General features: G+C 34.1%; 1 protein-coding gene across 1 annotated transcript in view; it reads left to right on the forward strand.

Moving 5' to 3' along the window:
- Positions 1 to 27,944, forward strand: part of ABCD3 (ATP binding cassette subfamily D member 3) — a 64,788-nt gene that overhangs the window by 15,102 nt on the left and 21,742 nt on the right. The window contains exons 2-10 of the mRNA XM_037037248.1: positions 6,032 to 6,068; positions 9,528 to 9,626; positions 12,490 to 12,578; positions 18,329 to 18,398; positions 19,668 to 19,765; positions 20,120 to 20,243; positions 22,554 to 22,610; positions 24,558 to 24,700; positions 27,456 to 27,525. Of these exons, the coding sequence (XP_036893143.1) occupies positions 6,032 to 6,068; positions 9,528 to 9,626; positions 12,490 to 12,578; positions 18,329 to 18,398; positions 19,668 to 19,765; positions 20,120 to 20,243; positions 22,554 to 22,610; positions 24,558 to 24,700; positions 27,456 to 27,525 (787 nt within the window). The remainder of the gene's footprint in view (positions 1 to 6,031; positions 6,069 to 9,527; positions 9,627 to 12,489; positions 12,579 to 18,328; positions 18,399 to 19,667; positions 19,766 to 20,119; positions 20,244 to 22,553; positions 22,611 to 24,557; positions 24,701 to 27,455; positions 27,526 to 27,944) is intronic.

Consider the following 27,944-nt stretch of genomic DNA (forward strand, 5'->3'; position numbering starts at 1 on the left):
GCAGCACCCCTGGCCTCTACCCACTAGAAGCCAATGGTGGAAGATAGCTGGTATACTCAGAATATCCAAATCAATAAAGTTATTGGGGAAAATTTAAAAAATGTCTTTTATTTTTACAGAAAAAACTATATGGACTTTTTGGCCAACTCAGTACATATTTAAGAAAGCACCAATTTAATTTAAGGCAATGCTGGGGTCTGTAGGAATTTTTTTCCTTCAGAAGAGGTCCATGCATTACCCTGAGTCTGGGAAACACTGCCTAGAACAATAAACTGAGAAAAGCATTGGCCTTAGAGTTACTGTGTATGTGGTGAACTAGATTTTGATGAAAGTTTTCAGAATTTTGTGGTAGTCTGAAAACTCTAAAAAATTCTGTATTTTAATCCTTGGCAATTTCTTTTTTTAATCTCATAGTTTCTCTCTACCCATCTGTAGGGAAGTTCTTCCTTATTGATTTTACATGTTTTGTTGGTATTGTTAAGGAACAGTAAACTCCATCTCCTTGTCCTTCATGCCTCCAACAGTAAACAACAAACAGCACACAATATTATTAGGTTTTTAGGAAAAAGCGTCTCCTAAGTTTTGGTTAAAATGTGTTTTACAACTTTATCGAAGCACTATTAAGGTACAATAAACTGCTTGTATTTAAAATGTACAACTTGAATTTTGTATGTAAACACCTGTGTGACCGTCACTGTAATTAAAATAACAAACATTTCCACCACTCCAGAGATCCCTCGTGCCCCTTTGTAGTCAATCCCCTCCCTGCCACCAGCTGGAGCAACCACTGATCTGCTTTCTGTAACTACAGGTTAGTTTGGGCTGCTCTAGATTTCTATATGAGAGGAATTGTACTCTGTATACTTTTTGTCTGGCTCCTTTCAGTCAGCATAATTATTCTGAGATTCATCCACGTTGTGCATAACAATAGTTTGATTTTAACCCATTTCCTTTTGGCCCAGAGAATACTCACTGGTGGCCTCAATGAGAATACTCATTGAGGCTGCAGCCTTTACCCCTGAGATAATTTGTGGATTGCAGTCCTAAGCTGTGAAATATCTTGCTTTTATTATTATTTTTGTATCACTCTAGTATATCGATAGTCTTTGGAGACAAATCTTTGTGCAGGATTACTAAGAATTTCTCCTGGAAACTTCAGTTTTCTGGTATTTAGGTCTGTGTTGCATTTCAGATTGATTTTAGTATATGGTGAGCAGTTAGGTTTGGGTTTTTTGTTTGTTTATGAATATTTAGTTGACCACTAACATTTGTTGAAAAGATTATCCTTTCCACATTGAATTGCCTTGGCACCTTGTCCTGAAATCAATTGGCCATACATATGTGGGCCTCCTTCTGGACTTTTCTGTCTCTTTGATCCGTATTTATACTTCAGTATCAAAGTCATTATGACTACAGCTTTATAATAAGCCTTAAAATCAGGTACAATTCCTGCAGCTTTGTTCTTCTTTTTCAAAATTTATTGGTATTCTAGGTCCTTTGCATTCACATATGGATTTTAGAATCAGCTTGTCACTCTCTACAAAAAAACAAGACAAAAAGCCTAAAAGCCTTTTGATTGGGAATGCATTAAATTTCTAAATAAATTTGGGGAGAATTGACATATTAGCAATATTGCGTCTTCTGGTTCATGAGCACGCTGTATCTGAATCTGTGATTTCTCTGCAGTGTGTTTTAGTTTTCAGCACGCAGATCTTGCACATCTTTTTTCCTCCAAATTTATCCCCACTATTTAACATTTTTTGTGCTTTTGTAAAGGGTGTGTTTAAAACTTCAGTTTGCAATTGTTCTTTTTCTCGTATGTAGAAACACAATTAATATTTATATGTAGATGTTATATCCTAGAACTTGGTTGAATTCACTTAGCTTTTCTTTTGCAGATTCCTTAGGATTTTCCGGGTAGATGTTTATAAAGTCTGCAATAAAGATAGTTTTACTTCTTCCTTTCAATTTTGTGTGCCCCTTTTTCCCTTTTACTTACCTGATTGCACTCTGTGTGTCCTCCAGTAACAGTATTGGATAGAGGTGTTGAGAGCTGGCATCTTTGTCACGTTCCAGATCTTACAATCTCAGTCTTCAAATTAGTGGTATGGCAGTGATGGGTTCTTGTGGGTGTTATTTAACAGACTGAGGAAGTTTCTTTTCATTCCTAATTTGGTGAGAGTTTTTGTGATGAATAGGTGCTAGATTTTTATCAAAGGCCTTTTGTGTATCTATTGATATGATTGTATTTTTTCTTTTTTAGGCTGTTAATATGATGAATTATCTTGATTTTTTCAAATGTTAACTTGACCTTCCATATCTTGGGTAAAAACCCTTCTATACATTTTATAAATAGTTGGTTATTGTTTTTTTCTTTTCTTTTTTTGTAATGTCTTTGCCAAAGAAAAATGAGAAGTTCTCACAAAGCAGTTCTTGCCACGTAGGTTACCTGGAGGGAAGCAAGCACTTGTGTGATTGAGTTGTGAACTGAATTCCTGCCATTACTTTTATGGAACATCACTTTTACTGAAAAGAATGACTGAATAACTGGTTATTGAGCCTTGAATATTGCAGACATTTCCTGCAAGGACTTCAAGCAAAAACAATTGGCAGTGTTTGTTGCTAATGTTACAATTTAAGTTTTCAGGTGAAAGTTAACATTTGGAACTCTCTGCTGCTGTGAGCTTGATAGCTTCCCAGTGCTTAAGACTTTTCTGGCGAGATTGGTGGCAATATTAACAAATATAATTTTATAAAATATTGTATAATAAAATGTATTACATTAGGAAGGTCTACTACATAACTCATTGAACCAGTATTTCCAACTGACCAATGCATGATGTTACCAAATTTTGTATGGGTACAATATCCATTGAAAGTGTAACATAGACCAATGGATTTAATTATATCAAGGTACAAAAGTTCATTGATGTGGTTTCAGACCGCATTGAAACATTTTAGTGTCACAGAAAAATATCCACAATTATTAAAATACTCCTGTCTTACAATACCTACTTGTATTGCAATAGCTAGAAGGAATGCAGAATCAGATATGAGAATCCATTTGTCTTCTCTTAAGCCAGACATTAATGAGATTTGCCAATGTAGCATATAAAACAATGCTACTTTTCTTACCTAGTTGTTTTATTTAGAAAAAATATAGGTATTTTTATAAAAGATTACTTAATGTGTCAGTTGTGTTTTCTTTAAATGAGCAAATAAGTACTTTAAAAAATACTGAGGTTGAATTTCCACATGATGAATATCCATAGGTATAATACAAATAAATAAAAACTTTTTGGAATCTTGAGCTCACGGGATTTAGAAGATGCTGATCTAGAATAGTGCCTAGCATATAGTAAGCAATTAGTAAACATCTGAATGCTTCTTGACCACATCACATTTATAATTTACCTATCTTTACAAGAGCACATGTATTTGATGTATATCTTTTTTTAGAAATAATTTTATTTATTTATTAGATTTTATTTATGTATCTTTAGAAGGGAAGGGAAGGAGAGAAGGAGAGAAATAGCAATGTAAGGTTGTTTCTCGTGCGTCCCCTGCTGGGAACTGGCCTGCAACCCAGGCATGTGCCGGACTGGGAATCGGACTACGATCCTTTGGTTTGCAGGCCCGTGTTCAATCCACTGAGCTACATCAGCTAGGTGATATATATCTTTTCTATGTACCTTTCTTTCATACTTTAGCAACCATGTTTTCCATATCTTGACTTAGTACTGTGATTCTCTTTTCCTTGCCTTTGCTCAGGCAGAATCGTTGGGCAGTGAAAATATCGATTCAGGGACTGCCATTATATTTTGGAAAATCTGGTGATTTACTGAACAAGAAGAAAATAGATTAGCAGCTCCTGACTGAACATACATTGCATTTGGTATAGACTGGTTATATAAATGGTCATGTTTCACATAGCCGCAAAATTAGGTTTTAAAGTTGTTTCAGTTGTACCACAAAATATAGCTAGGCAACTGATACTTAGTGATTGTTACAGATATTACAGGTACCTTGTCATTAATATGCATATCAATAATATATTTCAGATATGTTGAATACCTTTATTTTAATCTATTTAGCTGGAAAATCGATCTTGTTGGTAGCCAAAAGCAAAAGCCAAAATGTTTATTCTACAGATTCTTGGAGCTCAACTAGATGTTGAACAAAGAGGGCTGAGTAATATATGACCCCTCTATTAGGCACGGGGATATGCTACCCCGACTCCCCTTCAAAGAAGGTCTAGTCCCAGCCGTGAGGAGTGCAGAAGACATGTTTGTTTCATAGAGTCTTTTTAGTTTCATAGGATAAAAATCAAGGAAGGTATTGAATTTTTGTTAGACTTGAATCTGCCTGGCAGTAATCATGTTTCTGCAATTAAATTAACTTCTCTCTAGTCTTTAGCATGACATTTCAAGTGAAAAAGAATAGAACCCATTAAATGGGATTCTAGTATACTGCTCTAATTTACCCTAGGTGATTTATGTATATTTGTATAACAAGTATTTTCAAAATTGAGACCATCTGTGGAAAACATTTAAAGAATTCCTTAAAAAGAGGGTTTTAGAAAGCCTTATAAAAGGGGGTTTGTAATTAACTGGGCATGTGTGAGCATATACATACCTGAAAGGCATTTTCTGAGACAGTTTTGCAATCTCATAAAAATTTAAAAGCAGATAGTCCTGTGATACAAACGAGATTGGAAACAATAATAAACCTAAGCACTTTTTAAAGTAAGAGCATCTACTCTTATTGTAGTTAAATCTGGCTTTCTAGCCTTGTTCAGTGACCTAGTATCTTATTACTGAAAATGTTTATTCTACAGATTCTTGGAGCTCAACTAGATGTTGAACAAAGAGGGCTGAGTAATATATGACCCCTCTATTAGGCACGGAGATATGCTACCCCGACTCCCCTTCAAAGAAGGTCTAGTCCCAGCCGTGAGGAGTGCAGACCAGGTAACCCCTCTGCCCACACTTTAGGACCTGCCTCAGCTGCAGAGCTACCTTCCCAAGGTCATGACTTCCCTGGAGCAGCATGCATTTATATACTGAGCAAGGGAGACTGAATAAAGACCTGACCATTTTGGCCAATCACAGAGCACTCTGATAGACAGTACTTGGTGTGTCACAGCTTCCCACCTGGTGGGGTGAAATTTTGTTGGGCCTGCATCACAGTTTAAATTCTGCCCACTCTTGCTCTTATTACCTTCCTCTCACAGGTGTTGATGTCCAGTAAACATATAGTGCTCCACACACCACATCACCTATACTTAGGAGAAGCCAATAGCTTTTAATCTCAGGAACTGATTTAGTGGGAGGAAATTAAACAAAAGATTTGTTTTGTACATTAAACAAAAGATTTGAAATGTGATCATAACATACAATGTAATGTTAGTGTGTTATAAACAGAGCCTAAGCCTGGTCATTATATTGTTTAGGGTGGTGGCCTTGATCAGTAGTCAGGCTTGGGCTGGTGCCAGGCTAACTACTTTGAGTAGCATGAATCTTGGACATACTACTTCCTCTTTTCCAAGCCAGTTTTTCATTTGTTACGTGGGAATGGCATATGGTCTCTCATTCTATATAGGCAACTAACCTGGGATTACTCACATCACTGGGAAAGGACTCCCAGCCTCAAGAGAGAGGGTCCAATGCAGACATTTTCAAGGCCTTGCTTGCATCAGTTGGCTAATGTCCCATGGGCAAAGCAGGTCACATAGTCACATCTTGATTCAAGGATGGAGGAATAGACCCCACCTCTCTATGGAAGAATTTGAAAAATAAGTGTGAAAAATTACCAACATAATGCCTGGTAGTATTTAACATTTATTGAGCCCCTTCAGTAAATTATGTCTATTTAATAAGAGGTAACTGTACTATTATACTTAATATATATTGTATGTATGATATGTGAAAGAAGAAATATTTGGAGAATATGGTATATTCTTTTGATATCTTAAAACAATTTTTATGATGGGGAAAGTTTGCAAATAAAGTGCTTTCTTTTTTCTTTGCAGTAAGAAAAGTGGAAAACCACCATTACAGAACAATGAGGTAAAATTTCGAATCATTAACTCTTTGGAATTTTATGCATTTATTTGTTTTGTTATATAATTTTGAGTTAGGATAATAATCATAGAATTTTAGAATTTGGGGGGCTTGAGTGTCATCTTCAAGCTGCTAGATATTATAGGACTTCTTTCTGAAATGGGGACCCTTGGTAGGTGACTTCTAATATTTACTTGCATCTGTTCATTTGTTGGAGAGTAGCCAGGAGGCAGGTAACTAACTATATTAGTTCTAGCCTACGATGAGGTTTAGCTTCCCTCTGTGGGCACTTAGTGATTGATAATTTTGTCTTTTGTTGCAATATAGGACAAATCTGCTCTGTTTTCTGTTAGACTCCCATACTGTTTGAGGATAGTTGTATCTTCTGAATTGTTTTTTTCCCCATGCCAAACAACCCTTATTTTTTCAACTGTTTCTCAGGACAGTTTCTGATCCTTTTTCAATTCTGTATTTATTCCTCTGGACCCATACTCATTAGTTTCTCTAGACGTTATATTTAGTACAGAATGTAGTTGACCAGACAAAGCCCAACTGATACCTCCTTATCTTTTTTTATGGTTATGTTTTATCCAGCTGTAACTATGTCCAGTTGTAGCAAAATCTGGTCCTTATTTCTCCATTAAGGCCCACTAATTATGTAAGAAAGATCAAATTCCTTGATTAATTTTTAATTCTTATTAATCTTTCAACAAATATCGATCGAGCTCTTCATACATGCCTAGTCTTGTTTTTGGCTCTGGGTCTATGGCAGTTATAAAAGGAAGTGGAGCTTACACTGAACATGCCAGCTTATACAGTAGTACGATACCCTTAAAAGGAAGAATATTAGAAGAGCTTGACATAACTTATTCACAGTAAACTCATGCTGGCTTATAGTGGTTAGTGTTTTTTAAGTATCCCAAATCTTCCATATAAATATTCGTTTTCTGAATATTCTAGAGATGGATATCAAAATTGCTGTTCTTTAGTTTCCATACTCTTTTCCTCAGGCTTTAAAAATGGGACCAGATGTGTTTATCTCCAGTTGTGTGGCGTATCTCCATCTTCATAATTTCTTTCCTTCTTTTTTCATAATTTCTCATATCTAAATTATATGTAAGTGATCAAACCTTCATTGATTTACAAGGGGGGCCCCCAAAACTGGAATTACCTTTTGGAGGATGGGCCTCCTGTAGTACAGGCTTCCTTCTCCCCGTCTAGGTAAGTGATGTTCTAGGAATCCATCTGTACCAGTGTACCAGGTAGTGTTGTTGTGAGAAGCTGTATTTGGCTTCAGTGAATTTTTTTTGAAGACTCAACATGTTTGTCCATTTCATGATGGGTGATTCACAAGCCCACACCATACTGGGGTCAGCAGTTTTTGACCAAAAACAAGCCGTGTGTTCAGCAGTTTTATCCACCCTCCCTATTTACCTGATCATGCCCTGAGTGACTTTTTTATGTTTCCCTGGATGAAAAAAGTTCTCAAAGGGAAACTGATGTGGAAGAGGTGAAACAAAAAAATGGCAGAAGCACTAAAAGGCATTAAAAAAACAAGTTCAAAAACTGTTTTGAGCAGTGGAAAAAACATCTCAGTAGGTGTATTGCATCAAATGGAGAGTACTTTGAAGGTGACTGAAGTTNTCTGTTTTTTTTTAAATTCCCCCCCCCCCCCCCCCGAATATCAAACCTTAGACCTATATCTCCTGCCTGCATATTATGTCTATAAGTTCGGGACATCAGTAAAACTGATGTTTTAGTGAAACATTAGTTGGTACACCTAAGTTCATTCATTTGTTTTTAAATTTTTTTGTACAATGTTTTTAGCATATACTTATTTGCTGATCATATGTATGAGCAAGATAAATTTAGGTTAGATTAAATGGTTGGCAAAAAAAAAGGCTATAAGGCAGTATGCACAATGATACCACATCTGTAAAATTTATTAGGGAAATACACAGACATGCACAATTATACGTATATGCTAACATGAAATCTGGTTGGGTATATGCCAGTTATCACAGTTGATATCTCTAAATGGTAGGTGTAGGCTCCTTATTTTTGCTAATCAGAATTTTCTATTTTTTTTCAGTGAATATGTTTCTTAGGAAAGCAATTAAGAAGGAATTTTTTTTCCAATGGAAATTTGTTACAATCTGTTGTAGGATGGGGTGGGATGAGACAGTTTTCATAAGACATGAGATTTAAGGAGAAAAAGGTTTAATACAGTTAGAAAATAGTATTAAAGAGATACTTGACTTGATTTTAAAATACTTTCTCATTTAATTTTATTGTAAATATATGGTATCAAATTCAAAACACAGAAAGGTAAACACTGTGCTGGGTTTAGTGTTTAGCATTCCCATGTGTATTTTTACTTTTGAGTATAGGTATGTATGTCTCCACAAACAAGTAGAAATATTTTGCATTTTGAAAAATTATGTAAATTGAGTCATTGTATGTATCATTCTACTTTTTTCCAGCATGTTTTTTAGATCTATGTTGATAGTTATAAATTAATTTACCTGCTCTGTAGTATTCTGTTGTTTGAATATATGCTGCTTCCTTTATACAGTTATGTAGAATTTTACATAAATTACCATAATGTTTGTAGTATCTTCTGTTGATGTACATGTAAGATTTTAATTTTATGCTATAAATATTGTGCAGGTTATTTTTTCACTTGTGTGTTTAAGCATATATGTAAGAGTACCTGTAGAGTAAGTCCCTAAAAGTAAACGTGATGAGTCATTTTATATTTTATAGTCAGTGTACATTTTACATTTGATAGATGTAGCATAATAGTTGCATCCATTGGCTTACATTTTCCCCAATGACGTAAAGGAATGCTTACACTCGTTACCAGCACCATATGGTCTTTTTATTTTATTAGCTGTTTCAAACATCTGTCTTTTTCAGTCCTAGTTCTTCTCACCTAAGTGATTGGCACCTTAATAGGAACTTGTCAATATCCTTTGATGTTGTTGCCTCCTGAATATTAGCTACATTTTTTTTCTGGTTGCACTATTCAGTTTCTTAAGTGGTCTTTATCTAATGGTTTGTTTGCTTTTTCTATCATTTGCATTTTAATTTTATAGCATCAAAGTGGATTGATGCTATAAAAACTTGTCTTTAAATTTATCAAGAAGAGAGAATGAATTGGCAGATTGCATATTGGAAATCCTAATGATAAATTTAGGAATTGGAAAGTTTCCTGTAATTATTAGGGTAATTCGTGTTCAAGATTTAAAAAACAAAAAAAAGAACTTACTGTTTTGTTAACACCCTGTTTTGTTGAAAACATGTTTGAGAATGAAGAGCAGTACAAGTCTTTGTTCTCTAAATGTGGTATCATTTTGATAATTGTATTGACTTAGATGATACACGGTTCTTTAGTTTTATTTGTTCTAGATTTGTTATAGAACAAGTAAAGTTTTTGTTAAAAACTTTCTTTTTTTAATGTAGAAAGAGGGAAAAAAAGAACGAGCTATGGTGGATAAGGTGTTTTTTTCAAGGCTCACACGGATTCTTAAAATCATGGTCCCTAGAACATTTTGTAAAGAGGTAAGTCTTATGAAGTTATAATGTTAAATGTTAAACTTTAAAGGTTACATGTAATAAGGACAAAAATTATAAAGCAAAGCTACAGGTCAAATATTTTCAGCTATAGGTAATGAAGATTTCTAAATTTTTGTCTTAAATTGTCTGTTATGTAAGTAAGTACCCTTGTTATTCAGTGCCAGTTTTTAAATAGTTTTTTAATGTAATATTATTTTATTATTTTATGTGACATTCTAGAGTACTTTGGTGCAGCTACTGTAAGTGGTGTTGCTTTATTATAATGAAAGCAATTGTAAATTTATAAAGGGAAATCTTTTTATTTTATTAAGATGTTAATAAGTCACATTGATATGGATTATGTTTAGGGGCTACTTCATATTTAACTGAATATGTTGTAAAGATACCAAAATGATATTTAAAATTTTTAAAAAGTGAGCTGGTTGTTGGAATAAAGTTTTATTATCTCTTTCTTTGCCCTTTTATCTGTATTTGATGTTTTTTTAAAAAAAATAATTTATTTATTTATTTTTTAGAGAGAGAGGGGAAGGGAAGGAAAAAGAGTGGGAGAGAAACATCAATGTGTGGTTGCCTCTCATGTGTCCCCTACTGGGGACCTGGCCTGTAACCCAGGCATGTGCCCTGACTGGGAATCGAACTGGCAACCCTTTGCTTCACAGGCCCATGCTTAATCCACTGAGCTATACCAGCCAGGGTGCGTAATGCTTATTTAAATGCCTAGCAGGGATTTGCTGACCATAAAAGCGACGAAGTGAGACATTGGATAGATACCTGGGAGTTAGTGAGGAGGTAGAAGAAACTAACTTGGCCAGCCTCCCAGTTTTGTTTAGGTGAAATACCACAGAGTAATTATGAACCATTTTTGAGCAATAAAAATTCAATTTTAACCCCAGTTCAAGAAATTGAAATAAATGCCTATGGAAATCACAAAAGGATTGGAGGTAGAGATAGATGAACTGATTTATGAAATAGAGAAATGAAAATACTGCATATGAATGAATATATGGAAGTTCATATGTATCATAAGGTGAGGGTGAGCCCAAATCAGTGTAAATCTTTCATTTCTGTCCTAGTCTATGAACCCATTACTAATGGGAATAGTGGTGATTCTAACAACATTTTTTGTATAAAGGTATTTCAGGACTGTTAGTAATAAAAGTTTGCCAGATTTTGCTAAAGTGAGACAAGTAAACTTGATACCTTTTTTAAGGTTAAATTAATTCAAGAGCATAAAATGAAGGAAAAAATAAACTATTTTTGTCTAATGTTACCTTTATATCTCAAATGACTAATTTAGGATTGAGACTGTATTAAAAGGTAAGGTCTGAATTAAAAGTTAATAAATACTACTGTTAAAGTGACATAGAGACAGCGTTCATTAAAGTTAACAGGTCCTTCTGCTGTCAGTTGAATGCCTGATTCGGAGATGCTGGGGCAGGGCAGGAAGGTGGCGTGTTTCTTGGCAGGAAACACGGGGGTTGCAGCTGTCGCGGCACAATCACAGATTGTCTTTGACACTGTCTTCTCTCGACGGCTTCATTTCCTCTATGGTTATGACTCCCTGCCTTGTCTTTCACTTCAAGGGTTGTGTTTTTACTACCTTCACTTTTTAATTTTATTGTTTTTATTTCATCACATTCTTTATTCTTTTGTAGACTGGAAGGTTATAATGACTCTGTGCTGTGTAGATAAAACATTCACCTTTTTATAAAACAGTATTTGTTTTGTAAAAATTATATAAGTATGAGATGCAGTTGTCCCTCAATTCTGTAACTTTGAAATTAAACGCATTATCCAAATGTCCTTCCTGTCACACACCCTCTTCCCTGACTTTAGCTTCTATGTTACTGTCGTATTCTTCCAGTTTAGAAAGTTTGAGGTCAGCATTGAATGTGTGTTGGAGACTGGAGGGTAGATTCTCATTTTGCACAGAAAGATGATTGATTCTAGCCAGCCCCTCAGCACCTCATCTCTTTCCCCTTGATCATCCGTCTTGCACAGCATGACTTCAGTAATGTTCCCTAAACAACACTTTTGAACATTTTGTTCTACCCAAAAGCTTTTGGTAGTTCGATATTTGGTCTGTACTCTGCTGGATATGCTATACTTATAATTCACATGGTTTTAATCCATTTCTTATTTCCATTGAATTATTCATCTTTTTTTACTCATAATCCTCATTCTTTCCTTTGTTTTACCTCATCTAGTTAATATATTTCTAATGTTAGAACCCTCTTTTGCCATCCCAGACCTCCCTTCTTGTTACTTAACACAGGAAGTAATGCAAATATACCTACATTGGTCTGTTTTCTTATATTTTTAGTGTAAATCTTGCCTTAATAATTAAAACGAAAGCCCTGTGAGTTCAGGGGTACTCTTAGAGATTTTCCTGATAAACTGAACCAAATTTATTCTACTTAGGTAAAATTTTAGACTTCATATTTATTGTTTAATTGCATATTGACAGTTTGATTGTAATTTTTCTTTATTAGTCATATATTAAAAATATAAGACAATCACAATACACAATGATTCGGGTAATCCAAGTTATACTGCTAGTTTCTGTCATTGACCAATTGTAAGAAGGCAAGTCATTTGACCTGCATGGAATTCACTTTTGAATTCTGGATAAGAAAGTTAGAATAAATAATCTATAAGGCCTTTTCCAGTTATATTTAAAGTTTTTTAAAGTATATTTTAAATTTTCCTATAGGTAAAATGTCAGCCAACTGTATTAATGCTAGAATAAAGCCTTAAATTTAGAAATAAATGTTTGCTAAGGTCATGTGTTTTTTTTTTAATTTTCTAAAATGCATTTATTTAATTAACCATACCTGGTTTATTTTAGACAGGTTACTTGATACTTATCGCTGTTATGCTGGTGTCTCGAACATATTGTGATGTTTGGATGATTCAAAATGGGACACTCATTGAAAGGTACTTTTCTGTTCACCTTCCTCCCGTATGTGTGAAATACTAATTTGACTCATATGTAAGTAATATCTTAATGAGCAAGATTCTAAATTAGGTATACATACTTAAGTCAGATTATGTCTCTGTTCGTTTACTTGGAGATGAACTCTGTGATAGGGATGTACTGGTGATGGGAGGGACCCTCCCTGCGTGAAGTCCTGCAGAGCAGACGGGTTATAGAGGATTAGAGACTAGAAAGAGGAAAGTTGAAATGTAGTATAATAAGTGCTGTATTGGGAGTTTAAAAAAGTCACCAAATTGGATGACTAAAATTAATGAGATAATTAGGAGGAAAATATCAAAGCATATTAAGGAATCACATTGAGAATGTTTATTAAAAGGAAACAATTCTTAGACATTTCTTTCAGTTTCTGAAGTTAGTGTTTATAAAATTTTTTCATTATAGTCTTTCTACATGTTAATTATTAATCATTGCAATTGATCATTTTGGACCCCAAACCAAAAATAACATCTGTTAATAAAAAATTTATTCCTCAGGATACCAATATGAATGCCAGAGTAAAATTTTTCCTGGAATTTTATTTACTGGTGTGCAATATCTTATCAGAAAATGTCTCAAATACTTAATCTAAGGTAACTTTTGAATGACAGCACTTAAAGCTTTAAAATGTGCCCAGATTTTGAAATAAAGAATCTTTTTCCTCATATCTTTGATTTGCTTCTTATGGGATTTATAGAACAAGGAAGAATGCTTTATGGACATGTTTTCTGACTCACCTGTCTAGGAGAATATAGGTGATCTGCATAGGCTTGAAGCCCTAACCACATGCTTCAGAATATGTGTAAATTGTGTAGGCTCCTGTTCAACACAGGTCTCTCTGAAACCTGTGGCTGGGCCTGGGCCTTTTAATTTTAATCAAAGTAATATATGAACAACTTTGAAAGTAAATATGTGAACATAGCTTAATGTCAGTTTTTCAGGCGTTAGTCACAGACACATCAGTCCTGTGCACCATTTCTCCCATGCATAGTTGTCATTCCTGGAGCCAGTCACTTTCTGTTCTTTTTGCTGTTCATCTCTTACTATATCTTTGCATTTCAGTATAACATACTTGTGTTACTGTTTCTAGTTTTAGAGAGTATGTATTTATTGCCTACTTTGGAAGATGAGAGTTAACTCTTTTACACTCTTACCCACGCCCATGCTCATCCTTTCTGTGTTGTTATATTGCAGTATTTTGTTAAATCAGAATTTATAGTTTACATGGTTTTTGACTATTGTTTATGGCTGAGCCACATGGCATGTATTTTGGTAGTTTCTTTTACACACAGCCTTTTGATTTTCCTGACATTTATAAATTACAAGGTTTTGTGTGCTTTAGTTTTTTGCCTACTTCTTACTAATTCGTCTCAAGCTTATTGGTAACGCTGTGTAAAATCTCCTCAATATTATAATATTGTCAAACATACTGTGATAATCTATTGATTTTTATTTATAACCACCCACCCATGCTTCTTGTTAGTCTCCTGCCTTCCTGCTCTAATCAGGATTGATTGTACTTTAGACCCACTAAGTAGCAGTTATGTTTGAATTTGCTTTTATCATGATCTTGGGAATTTCTTTCATGTTTCTCTTCCTCATTAAATAACCTGTTTTTTGGATCTTTTGCTTCCCTCTCAGTTTACTCTCTCATTTTGGCAGATGCAGTCTTTTTTTTTGAGAAATGGTGCGAAGGAAATACATTTTTGAGAGCTTTTAGATCTGATAAAGTCTTCTGCTCTATCACTTGATTGATAATATAGCTGTGTTTATACATTCCAAGTTAGGAATTACTTTTTGTCAGAATTTGGAAAATATCACCCTGTTGCTTTCGTGGAACTCACTGATTCTTAGGCTCGACTGCAGGATGATTAGAATATCTGGGCAATTCTGAGAATTAATGGCTGGGTCCACCCCTGGGTATTCTGACTCAATGAAACATTACTTTTTGAAACATCCTGGGTGATTCTGATGTGCAGCGCAGCTAAAAACTTTGTACTTACTGACTGCAGCTCCACGTGGGTGGTGGGGCCAGTTCCCCTGCTTGTTGCCCCTCCTCAGCAGCAGCTCTGTTTTTCCTTCCCTTCAGAAGCTTTCATGGTCATTTGTTACTGATGTACTGCTGGTGTTTGGGAATTTGACTGAATGTTCATGTGATTTCTTGTTTTACCCATTGTGCGTTACATGAGGTGGGCTCTTTTCACTCTAGAAAATCATTCTTTATTCTTCCTCTCCTTTTTTTTTCTTTTTCTTTTTCTTTTTCTTTATCTGGAATCCTTAATAGTTGAGTGTTGGGCCTCCTGGATTGATCATCTGATTATTTTATAATTTATGCACTGTTTTTATTACTGATGTTTTATATTCTAGGAAATTTCTTCCATCATCCAGTCAATTTTATTAAAATTTCATTTTTAAGAGTTATCTTTTTGTATGAATGTTCGTTTTTGTAGCACTTGCTCTTTCAAGTCTGTGACTTTTTTTTCATTCCCTGCATTGTTTGTTTCCTTTATGATCCTTTGTCACTCTTGTTAGAAGTTGTCCTCAAGCAGTTTGTCACTCATGGCTGTGTATCCATATTTAAAAGAGAAGGCCTAAAAATCTTGTTAGAAGCCAAGTTGAGGGCTTGTTGAATCTCTGGTCTCCCAGGTTTGTAGGTGTTTGTGGTGGGAGTGTGGTCAGTTTTGTGTCTCTATGTCCTAGTGAAGAGTCGTCTAATAAACTTGAAGAATTTCAGCATAAATGTAAATGAAATGTTTGTTCATTGTTGCTAGCATATCAGGAGGATTGATTTTATTGCAAAGTTCTGTTTTTATGAGCTGTGTGTGCAAGTATTTGAGCCCTTTGTATAATTAATGTAGAGAAGACATTTATGCTCCTTTACATTTTTACACAATTATATACTTTTTTCTTTGATGGCTTTATTATTTAAATATTTTACCTGTTACTAAAAATAGACTCCCCAACTATAACATTGTTAATTACCTGTAGCTAAAATCTATAGATTACATCCACTGTGAGCAACATCACATTAAATATCTGTGTAGAATTTATCACATATTATGTATAAAAACCCTGTGTAAATATGGTATAGTATAGAAGATTAAAAGTTTTCCTCTTTTATTCAGATTTTGTGATTTCATATTTTCATAATCCAAAAGAATAATATTTACTTTTCTAAACTGGAGATTTCCAACTTTGAGTAACTGCTAATAAATATTTTATCAAAGACCTGCTGTCCTTCAAAAAATGCTTTGCAAAGAGTAAGTGGCGTTAATTGGTGATGATGGACACAGGAAAGTTATTATGTAGTATGAGCCAGCTTGTAATTCTGCTAGAGTAATCAACTTGTTGGGTACTGAGTTTTGAATTTTAGTTATGAGCTATAGAAAAGAATTTAAAAAGTTGAGAGTTTCTAAAGTGTATTTTGATACAATTTAAACTTATAGAAAAGTTGTAAGAATAGTATAGGGAACTTTCTTATACTCTTAACCCCAATTCACTAATGTGAAATGGTCATTTTAAAGTTGATTAACTTTCTCCTTAATAAATATTTTTGAGCTTCTGCTATATAGGGAGAATAGCAGAAGAGAGTATAGAGAATAGCAAATATAGAGAATATTTGCTATTTGGTCAAATTATAAAGTTTTAAAATATTGTGAATTGTTGCTATGGAACAAATTTATTTGAAAAATGTACACATTTCTCTTACTGGTAAAGCTCCATTGTGAATGGGTTTATCTGTCCTTTCCATTTTGTCTCTTTCACAGTAGGCCTAGATTCATTTATTTCTGCTATGATCCTTAGTGTACTTCATTTTAATATTTTTTACATCTTTTAGGCTTACTTGTTAGCAGTGGCTAGTGACTTTGGGGTGTGGGCAGATTTTAGTAGGACAGACCTTATCTTTAATGGAGGACAGCCCTTCTACTTATTGCTTCTGTATGTAACCATCCATATGTATTTTTCACCTATTTGGCTGTAAGCAGCATCTTTATCTTTTACAAGATTCTTACGTGCATTGAACATCATAATGATTGGAGGTGCTATAAAATTATTCTTTATTTTTTTTTGCAGTGGAATAATAAGCAGAAATAAGGCTTTATTCAAGAAACCATTTTTTAAATTTATAGCTGCTATTCCAGTGGTAAACCATTGCTTAATGATAGCATGTTTTACCAAAGTTTTACAGTTTTGTGTGTTTCGCAGCTTGGGCAGCACTAAAGCACTTGGGTTTATGTAAAGTTTGGTTCAAACAATTTTAAATCTCTAAAGTTTTGTTCTGTCTTAATTGCTTCTTGTATCTAATACTCTTATTGCTATAAACAGCATTTTTGTGTGTTTCTATTTAATTTTTTTCTAGTTCAACTTATTTTTTTCTTTTTAGCAGTTATATCAAAATTGGGCTATTAATTTTTCTATCAGTCTAAAGTAACATTTCCCAAAGTACGTTGTGTGGAATGCTAATTCTGGTGGAAGAAATGCTACATGCTACACAGCCCCCTCAGAGAGTTACAATGGACATATTATATGTGAAGCACTGAGAAGCTCTTTAATAGAGACATTTGTTAGCTTTGTTTCACCCAGATTTTCCTAAATTCATTTGACCATGGAACTTTTTCTGCTCTAAAAGACCAACTAACAACATTACTTGGCACTATTACCTACTCTTTCATAAAAAGCAAATTATTTCTCTATCTTATACCCATTATTTTTGTGTGTGTGTATGGAGTAGGTTTAAATCATTTAGTGCAGTATTTTTCAAAATTTAATTTATTTATACATGAGAGTATTAATAAAGGTTATTTGATAAAAGAGAGTGCGATCAAGTAAATTATATCTTTTTACTGGAGCTGGACTCAAAGAGTCTTTACTTACATGATATGATGGTTTTCAAACCTTAAAAAAAGTAGAGGAACTCTCACTTTAAAAGTTCTTTACAGATATTTTAAAAACAGATAAATATATAAAATAAATTAAAAACAGATTAAAAAAGGAGGAGCTGGTTTAACTGAAGTGTGTGAACAGACCTTGAGGCTCCGAGGAACCCTGCTGGTCTGCTTCTTGAGTTACCGTTTAGTCCCATGGTTGGCAGAGTAGACCTGCAGGTCAAACCAGTACTCTCTGTTTTGGTAAAATTTTTTTAGGACACAAGATTTTTCATTTTGGGGTATTTTTGCTCTACAATAGCAGAATTGGGCATTTGCCCATAGAGAACCTGTGATCCACAAAGCTTAAAATATTTATTCCTGGCCCTTGATCTCTCATTAGTCTGTTTCTCAAGAGATTAATTCTACAAATGTGTTCATACAAATGAGAACCAGAATGTTAAAATATTTTAAATACAAAGAAGTACTAGTTTGTTTTGTCCATAGTAACCCATTCCTGGGTCTGTAGAGTTAATTGTTTTGCCATATAAACCCATTTTGTGACAGCCTGAGCCTTTTTTTAAATTGCCATTTTTAGAAGGGAAATAGCTAGTTTTTCTTATTTAATTTTGTCATTTATATAGATTGAGTTTCAAGCAAGCTATTTAAAGTGTTAGAGTTTCAAAAGTTGGAAATATGTTTTTGTAAGAAAATATTTCTTAACATTTTTTAATTGATTCTTTTGATTCATTAAAAATTTCCAAGAATAACTAGAGTTTTACAGAAGTTTTCTAAGTGTTAGATACTGCTTCTTTTGCAACTAATGCATTGCATGTGGTGGTTTGCAGTGGTATCATTGGTCGTAGCAGAAAAGATTTCAAGAGATACTTATTCAACTTCATCGCTGCCATGCCTCTCGTAAGTGGAATTCTTTAAATTTACACAGGGAAAAACTACATCCTTCTAAAATCTTTAAGGATATTTACTTACTAAGTTCTTTAAAGATTTATGATACTACTTCCTATTTTGAATTTAGTTTTGTAATTTATAGTGGACTATTTCAAGGTATACCTTTACACTAGATACAAAAATTAAAAGGAACTTATCTTTGGTTCAGTGATGTGTATGTGGATATATACATATGTGGACTTTTTTAAGTCAGGGTTTCTTGAGTGTTTGGTACGTCCCACCAAATGGCAGTGGTTCCCAGCCTGCCCCCAGCATGACGGCCAAAGCTCTCACGGCGCCGGGGGTCAGGGTATAGGGGCAGAATCACTCTGGTTCATGTTTAGTGTTTTAGACCACAGTATTATAGTAATTGTCTTTTAAGTTAAATCGGAATTTATTATCTGAATTTATTAAAAATAAAGGTGAGCACTTGGCCTAATTATAAGCGATTTTCTTAGCTTGTCTTTTTATTCTATTATATTGGCACTATAAGAATTTTAGTATTTTAAATGTGGGAGTAAAAAGGAGGAGCTTGATTGTAAAATTCAATTAATTAGATTATATATCAGATTTAATAAAACTTGAAGGTGGACATTCATGGCTTTTAGACCTTTAAATATAAAAGATTGAGATAAATAGCTTAGATATCAAAAATTGAGATTCAGCAGGAAATCAGTGTTTTCTGAAAAGTTTTATGTAAGTATGACTTTGGAACTTTGGAAGAATTAATTTTGATATAATGATGGAAAAGTACTAAATGTGACTCTAGGAATAATCTGGAAAATGGCATTAGTAGATATAAGACTTTTATTACTTTTTTCAACAAATGCAAATGCATTGTGTATAGAATTCCATTGTCTGGGGTTGTAACACTGCTAGTAGGAAGCAGAAAATATAAAAGTCAGTACTCCTAAAAGCAAGTCCTTTGTATCAGATAGTTGACTTAGCTGTTTTTTGTGTACAGAAAAAGGTAGCTAGCAAGATGCTTCTTATAATTAATGATATTAACATATTCTAAAATTAAGTTCCAAGTAAAGTTTAACGTATCAGGGTAATAGAGCTTTTGGGTTAGTATGTTTTCTTTTCTCTGTAAATTTTAAGTAAAACAGAACTGAATTGTATAAATTTGTACTATTATAAAAATCATAGGATTTGGAGACATAGCCAATGACAGAGAAATAATTTATGATTTAGTAAAGAAATGAAGCAAAACCAATAATATGTGTTTGTTTGTTTTAGATCTCCCTGGTTAATAACTTCTTGAAGTTTGGGTTAAATGAGCTCAAACTGTGCTTCCGAGTAAGACTAACTAAATACCTCTATGAGGAGTATCTCCAGTAAGTAATAACCTATTTTTATATTAAAAATACTTAAATTGAACAGTAATATCTAGTATATTGAGACATAGAAGTTTTTCTTTTTTGTTGGCTATGTTTTTCAAGAAAATTGCCCTTAGACCCAGAAACATATAGCAAAAGATTCGGTATTTAGAATCGATAATCCTGGCTCTTCCATTAATTAGTAAGTCATCCTTCTTTAGAATTGCTTCCTCGTCTTTAAAATAAATTAGGACAATCTGGGGCCTCTTCCAGCTCCAGACTTTTCTGTTTCTATTAATTTAAGCTATGTAAAATAATGTGATTTTTTAAAATATCATTTGTTTTAAATTTATTTTCTTATTGCTATTTTAGAGCTTTCACATATTATAAAATGGGAAATTTGGACAACAGAATAGCTAATCCAGACCAGTTGCTTACACAAGATGTAGAAAAGTTTTGTAACAGTGTAGTTGATTTGTATTCAAATCTTAGTAAGGTAAGTTTCTCTCTCTTTCTTGTTTTAATTTTTTGTTAATCTGTTGAATTTCGAATGTAAACAAATTTATGTAGAATTGATTTGATGGGTATAACATCATTACATAAATATTTAATGCTTTTATAAGAAAATTAGAGTTACAGTTTTAACAATTATTTAATTTTTAATATTTATGAGATGCTTTAACTAAAAATTGAGAATTTAGTGTTTCTTAAAGATTTCATAAGAATATTACAGGCTGATTTCAGTCAAACAACGTAAATGTAAATATTTATCTTTTGACCTGTGTACTTTTAGCAATCGTTAGAGATTGGTGCTCAATTTATGTTTTCCGTTCTACATCCATTAACAAATATTAGGCTAGCATTTCTTCCTGCCCATTTCTCTCCTTCAGTAGATCTAATTCTATTAGATCCTTTAAATAATAGTCAAAAATCTTTCATAAGGTATTTATTTCAGTTGTTTAATTACTGTTTCTCCCCCTTCCCAGAATATTGACAAAGCTCTGGATTCAGGTGATGGGCCTTAACCACTTTTCTTCCTGATAATTTCTTTAGTTCTTATCTATCTCATTCATGTTATCAGCTTTTGCTATAGTCTTCTCATTAAGCCATCTTTTTTGCCATTACTGTCTGTATTGACTAGGACATGTAGAGGCACCTATAAGACTGTGCACCATATTCCCTCCCTTCCCTCTTCATTTTAGATGATGCTTCATCTCCCACTTCAATCCACATGACTGCTCTAGGTCTGGGGCAGGAGGTTGTTTTAGACTGGACCATTTATAGTATCTTTGCCTTTGGCCAAAACTGATCCAGATATCCACATATGAGGGGGTTACATTGTAAGACTAAGAATGCTCTGCTTCAAACATGGGGATGGAGGGAGGATAATCAATTATTAGAAAAGTCACACCTGTCCAAGAGCTTCACCCCTTCTGATAGGCCCACTACCAAGATACCTTTTCCCTTCATGCCAAACTTTGTTCTTTACTCAGCTCTCTAGAAGCCTTTGCTAACTGATTCCAAACTCTAGGAACTCTGACAACTACACATTGTTCAGTAATTCAGCTTTCTTTTCTGTTCCCATGACCACATTTTAAAGTTGACTCTGTACCTATGTGATTGGCAGGGAGAATAGGCATAGGTAAACTTTTTCATGTAATTCTGTAGGTTTGTAGTCTGTACATCTTGGCAGTTGAGCAAGCTCAGGGCTTGTCACATCTGCATTAGGATAAAATATCAAATTAATTGGAGTGGTGTTAAGCACTATAATATATTTACTTTTAACATTACCTAATTTTTTGAACTCAGACATATGTTTTTATTGTTATCAACTTTTAAATGTACTTGAATTTCACAAGTTAATATTTATAAGGCAAAAAGAAAAGGTTTACCTTAGTACAAGCCAATTAATAAACCATGTCACCTATCCTCATAGTCTACATATTAGTAAGTGGTGGCTATCAACTCAAATGAATGAACACAATTCGGATTTCTTGAAAAACACTTTAAAAAACTCCTTTAATACACCCTGGCTGGGTGGCTCATTTGTTTGGTGAGTCGTCCTGAACAACAGAAGGTTGTGAGTTTGGTTCCCTGGTCAGGACACATACCCAGATTGAGGGTTTGATCCCCAGTCGGGATCAAAAAGAAGAGAGGCCACCTGATTAATTTTTCTCTGTCACATCTGTCTCCCCCAAATCAGTGAATATATCTTCAGGTGTGGATTAAATTTTTCTTAAGAACTCTTCAATTATTAACAAATGTTACCCCAATAAGTTAAATAAAAAGTGAAAGAAAAATCCCACTTTTAGTGTGTTGGTTGAGCTGTCTCTGTGTGAGAACCTTAATGTATTGCTTTAGTTCTAGAAGTGTGAGTTTTACATCATAAAATTATATTTATGGGTAGGCTTACTCAGTACCTCAGCATGTAGATGTTATGATAAAATAATAGAATGAAACAGTATTAAGAGCAGGAAGAACCTCTTGTTTTTACAGGTGAAGATATATAGAAACCAGAAAAGCTGGTAGCAAATTTGGGGTTATAACCTGAGTCATTTTATTTAGTGTCTTTGTACTACCTTAGAAATTACTTAGTTACTAGTAGTTAATTATCACAGTAGAGCTACCTTAGTTGATGGGAAATGATAAATGTTTTTCCCACTTGTCAGTAGACATTGGTCAGGCAGTCTCCATTTCCTGTTTCTTGACATTAACAACTGTATCTTTTATGGATTCATTAATCTACTTGCTGTTATATTACATCTAGTCCGTTCTAATTTTGTACCTTCTAATACTTATTTTACAGCCATTTTTAGACATAGCTTTGTATATCTTCAAGTTAACAAGTGCAATAGGAGCTCAGGTGAGTTTACTTTTGTTCTGCCTTTTAAATTGCTAGAATGCTAATTATGAATAGCCAGATGGCTTATAAGAGTTTGTTTTATATCTCAAGAACATGTTTTTACAAGATGTCCTAATAAAGTCTGGTTAAAAATAATGCTGTGCTGAGGATTTGAAAATTATTTTAATTTGGCTTTTTAGTTTTCCTTAAGTCAGATGCTTAGAAAACTTTTGTGATGTTAATAACCGTAAGTGCAGTGTTTAACATTGAACATATATGTACTTAGTGTTGCAGAGTAATGACTAAAAACAGATTTGGAGACAGCCATTTTAATATGAAATTTGAATGTTAAAATATCAGGAATACCTTTAGAATGGCTGCTGTACCAGTTTCAAGACTATTTGGTGGTAATATAAATGGTTGACTATCCCATGAGCCTTATTACCCAGTCTCTGATATTTGTGTTGGTGAGAATGACCTTTACCTTTTGTCTGTATATTCTTATTGGAATTTAACTTTAGTCATTTAGTATGTAATGTATACATTTATAACAGCCATATAATAATGTAGTTGGTTTATGTATAAATATGTGAACGTGTGTATGTATATACATTTTGTAGTTAATAAGACAGTTTATATAGTGGTTCTTTTGTTCCTTTCCAAAAAGCTGGGAAAAGCAGTTTTTAATTTGAAGTTTATTGTCTACCTTCCTTTTTACTATCTCATAATCCAGGTTTAATCATTATTATAGCATGTTTTTGTTATAAGATGTAAATAGGCCTAATCCCTCTTTTCTCAGTGTTGCAGTTTTTTTATGTTACTTACTTGAGTTTTATAATACTTCAACATATGTCTGTTGAATATATATGTGTCTCCACATATATTGAAGTATTTCTGTTATCTGATTTTGCATTTCTTGAAGGTAGAAACTGTGTTTTAGTTATCTTTTTGCCCATACTTGCAGTAATTGTTGAAATGCAATGTCTCAATCATAATTAATTTAAAAAATCTTGAATATACACTGTATTCCACACATATTGTGCTGTGTAGTAGGAATGAAAAAGTGAGTAGGACAGTTATTACTGGAGAGGGGTTATAATCTAGTAGAAGAGGTAGATATTCAAGCAATTATAATGCAGAATGCTAAATCCAATAATAGAAGTTTGAATAAAGTATTTCGTGTTGGAAGAATTGGAGGTGGTATTTGAGGGGCTTTGAGGAGAATGAGTAGGCATTTGTTAGATTTGCCAGGGTTGCCAGACATGAGAACAACTTACTTGAAGGGCATGTTCAGGAAACAATTGTTTTAGTATGGCAGAACATAGGGTATATATAGAAATGAGGAAAGTAAGTGCCTGTGATGAGCTTGGAAAGGTCAGCTTGAAGCTTATGACTTGGGATGGTTGGTGGGTGATGAGGTCACTGGAAGCAAAATGTATGAGAATGGAAAGGCAGAGGGAGCTTATTTTGGGGGACTAAGCTTGAGGCTCTACAGAACAGTGAGGTGAAAATGAATAGTACTTATTTGAAAATAGTGTCTTGGATTTTTAGGAGTGATGGGACTAGAGAGGTAAATTTGGGCAAAGATAGCTAAGGAAGAAACCTCAGAGAATATTCATATTCAAAGAGAAACTAAAAAGGGAGATCTGAGTTATTGTGGAGTCTTGAGAAAACACCAAGTAGAGTTCAATCAGAAGAGTTTCAGTTGCTTTAGAAAGAGCGATGGCTGCAATTAGGGGTTTTAGGGGGGTGTCGGGGGCTGGGGGGTGAGCATCAGTGGTGGGTGGAGGAGTAGATAAGGAGTAAAAGCACAGAGGTCCAGTGTATATTTTTTTAGAGAAGAAACAAGAAAAATTGATCAAAAATCAACATCTCTCAAAGTCAAGAGTTAAGTATAAATTGTGCACATTGCTTTCAGATTTATTAGATATACTTGAACTCTTTATCTTTGCCTTACAATAATAATAGGGCCCAGCGAGTATGATGGCCTATTTACTTGTTTCTGGGCTATTCCTAACTCGACTCAGACGACCCATTGGTAAGATGACAATAACTGAGCAAAAGTATGAAGGAGAGTACAGATACGTTAATTCCCGGCTGATCACAAACAGGTAAGGAGAAAGGTATTCAGTGTATTTATCTGTACTAAAAGTTCATTTTTGTGGATATTGAGGTCATGTAAGTTGACTTCAAAAAGTCTAGTAACAAACACTGTTACTAAAATTATGTGTGTGTGGGTATATTTACCATTTTTGAAAATATACATTTTGAAAGATACTAGTTTTATAATCTTTTTCTAGTTAGTTTTAACCATGTAGTATCTGATTCACCTCTCCATGTTGTTTACTGACTGATTTTCTGTTAATTTCACCTTAAACGTAGTCAAAATACAATTCAGATTTACTTACAATACTTTAAAAATTTTGTCTCAATGTGTCCCAAAATATTTTTATTTGAGACTGTTCAGAATACTCAGTAATTTGGTCTCACTGCATGTGCCTCTGCCTATTTTCCAGATTTTTAAAAATCCAAATTAGGAAGAAAAAGTGTTGTGCTCTAGAACCAGCCTGACTCTTTTCAAAATCTGCCTCCTCCATTTATCTGTTACATAATCAATGATTTTTGGCAAGTTATTTATATAGATTCCCTCCTCTTGTTTATAATAGGTAGATAACAGAGTTATTATAAGGATGAACATGAAATGTATATAAAACTTCCAGCATAGTTTTTGATATGTAACACTTGTTCAGTAAATTTTCTCATATATTAATCTGTCAACTGCAAGTCATTTTTAGGTCCTAATTTTTACTATCCTATAGGCATTTACAAAATTACTTAGGAAATTACTCTTTTAATAGTTCCCTTTTACTTTATCTTTTTGGAGTGCTAAAATGATACCAGTTTTAAATAGGGTTTTAAGCTCTAGGGCGGCAGAAGAATAGATGGTTGAGTAGAGAGGTGACTTGCCAAGTGATTGAAATACGGTATCAGCTGGGATTCTAGCTGTTGGAAGAAACAGAAAACCCTGACTCAGAGGGCCCTAACAATAAGGACATTGACTACTTCACACAAGAACTTCAAGGTAGAGCAGTTTTCCAGGCACAGTCGGATCAAGGCTCTGGTTCTTCCTCTTTTTGTAATTGTTGACACTATCACAGATGTCCCCCATTTTCCTCCTTTTGCCAACCTCCACCAGCCCTGACCCCTCCTCTGGCTCTTTGGTGTTCTCCTTGTTCTGTCCTCCTTTGTATATTTCCCCTTTCCTCAGCCTAATTTTTCCTATAATCACAAGATATCAAAAGCAGTTCCAGATCTCATGAATTTTCCTTATCTCCAAAAAGTCCAGAAATAAAAGTGGGGCCATCTCCTCTGCTGTAAGAGAGCAAGGAAACTTCCCCAGAAGCCCTACAGTGGACTTTCTTTTACATCTCATTGGCCAGAATTATTATTTGCTCATTTGTACCTAAAGCAGTTACTGCAAAGTGATTGGCTTAGACTATTTGGAACTCATCCTCGGTATATGGGGTTGAAGTTATTACCAAACCATTTGGATGCACAGAAAAAGGTAGATTACTTTAAGAAATTTGAGTTCTCTTAGGAGAAGGGATGAAGAAGAGAACAGATGTTGGATAGGCAGCTATCAGGGCTCTAGGATGTTTTGTCTCTTCAGGTTTTAGAATAGGGCTAAAATGACTCAGTTCAGGAGAGGTAGAATTCTCCCTCATCTTCCTTTATAGACTTAAATTTGCAGAGGAGATAGAAGTAAGAAAACTAATTGTAGGTGCAGAATTGTGTTTCTTAAACTGGGATTCTGATCCCTTGGAGCTCTCTATCATTGTGTCAAGGGAACCATGAAGCAGGTTAAACATGGTCTTTATGGGAAGATCAGGGGAAGAAAATTTTACTTGAAGTGGTTGAAGTGGAAGTGACCTTGTTTTTGTGAGGGAAAATACAGGTATGTTTTGGAATAGAATATAAAAACTATGAAGAGAAAAGAGTCTCTAAAGAAATAGTAGGTATTGTTGAAGGCTGTTCTAACTGTGCCTTCTTCAGGACTTCTGTGTAAACCGTTCCTTTCTTCTGCTGTAAGAGGCATTTACTAAGAAAATTTATATCATACTGAATAAAATGGAAAGACTGGACTTTAGGGTCAGATATGGTCAATTATAATCTCAGCTGTATGACTTTAGCAAATTTACTTAACTACACTGAGCCTTTCTTCAACTATAAGAACACCCTTTCATTTCTAGTTAAGATTCTTGGGGCAGTTGTGGACCCGTTTAGACCAGCTTAGGAAAACGGAAGTTGTTGTGTGGATATGAACAAGAATAAGAACAATTATGCAGCCAGGTCTGGGAGCTGGCGCTGGGAAGGCATGAGGGCCTACTCACTTTGCTTTTCCGTCTTTCCAAGGCTGTATGTCATGGCATCACTACCTGTCTTTTCCTAGCTGTTGATGTCTCCTCTCCTTCCTGCCTGCTCTGTACTCTATCTGTAATCTGTGATGGCTGAGACAGATATCTTTCTGCATGTCATGGCAGCCTCCTTCTTATTTCATTATTCTGATTTCTGAAAAGTAGCCCAGCACATTTTTTTCTAGCCAGGTTACATGTGGCATATGCAACACATAGGCACAGTCTAGTCTGTGACCTAGTCAGATAGGTATTTCTATTGCTGTGCTCTGATCAGCTGAGCTAGGAGCTAGGTCTGGACCCAAGTGTAGACCATGGCTTGAGTGGTACCTCATAAGCTCTTCATCATAAAATGTCCATTTAAATAAAACTATTCAGTCATAAAATACTGTATTGCAATAATTTTTAGGCTTGGGTAACATTAAAATTAACTGCTAAATTATTTTTTTAATAGTGAAGAAATTGCCTTTTATAACGGGAATAAAAGAGAAAAGCAGACAATCCACACAGTCTTCCGGAAACTGGTAAGATACCATGCGTGAGGCTCATATGTTTCTGGAAAGATTTTTTTGGCTTATGCCAAGATACACATATATGTCTTAAATTTTAAGATATTTATTTTAAAAGCTATACAGGATTTTTATAATGTGTTTTCATAAAAATATGAGAATAAAAGCTCTCATATCAATATCTTAAGTTGTCTAATTATAAAATGATAGATTTATTAAAATAATTGTCAGTATATTTTTACAGAGATTGAATAGGAGTTTTACTTAGTGATAAATTTAGTGATTCCTATGGGAAATTTGTTCTCATAGCATTCATGAAAATACTGTGGAGATTATTATTTAGAGCAGAGGTCAGCAAACTTTCTGTAAAGGACATGATAATACATAGTTTAGGCTTTTCAGGTGTTGTGGTCTCTGTTGCAAGTGTTCACTCT

Source organism: Sturnira hondurensis, unplaced genomic scaffold, assembly GCF_014824575.4.
Source record: "Sturnira hondurensis isolate 20B ecotype Veracruz unplaced genomic scaffold, ASM1482457v3 Scaffold0022910, whole genome shotgun sequence".
In the NCBI taxonomy this organism is placed as follows: domain Eukaryota; kingdom Metazoa; phylum Chordata; class Mammalia; order Chiroptera; family Phyllostomidae; genus Sturnira; species Sturnira hondurensis.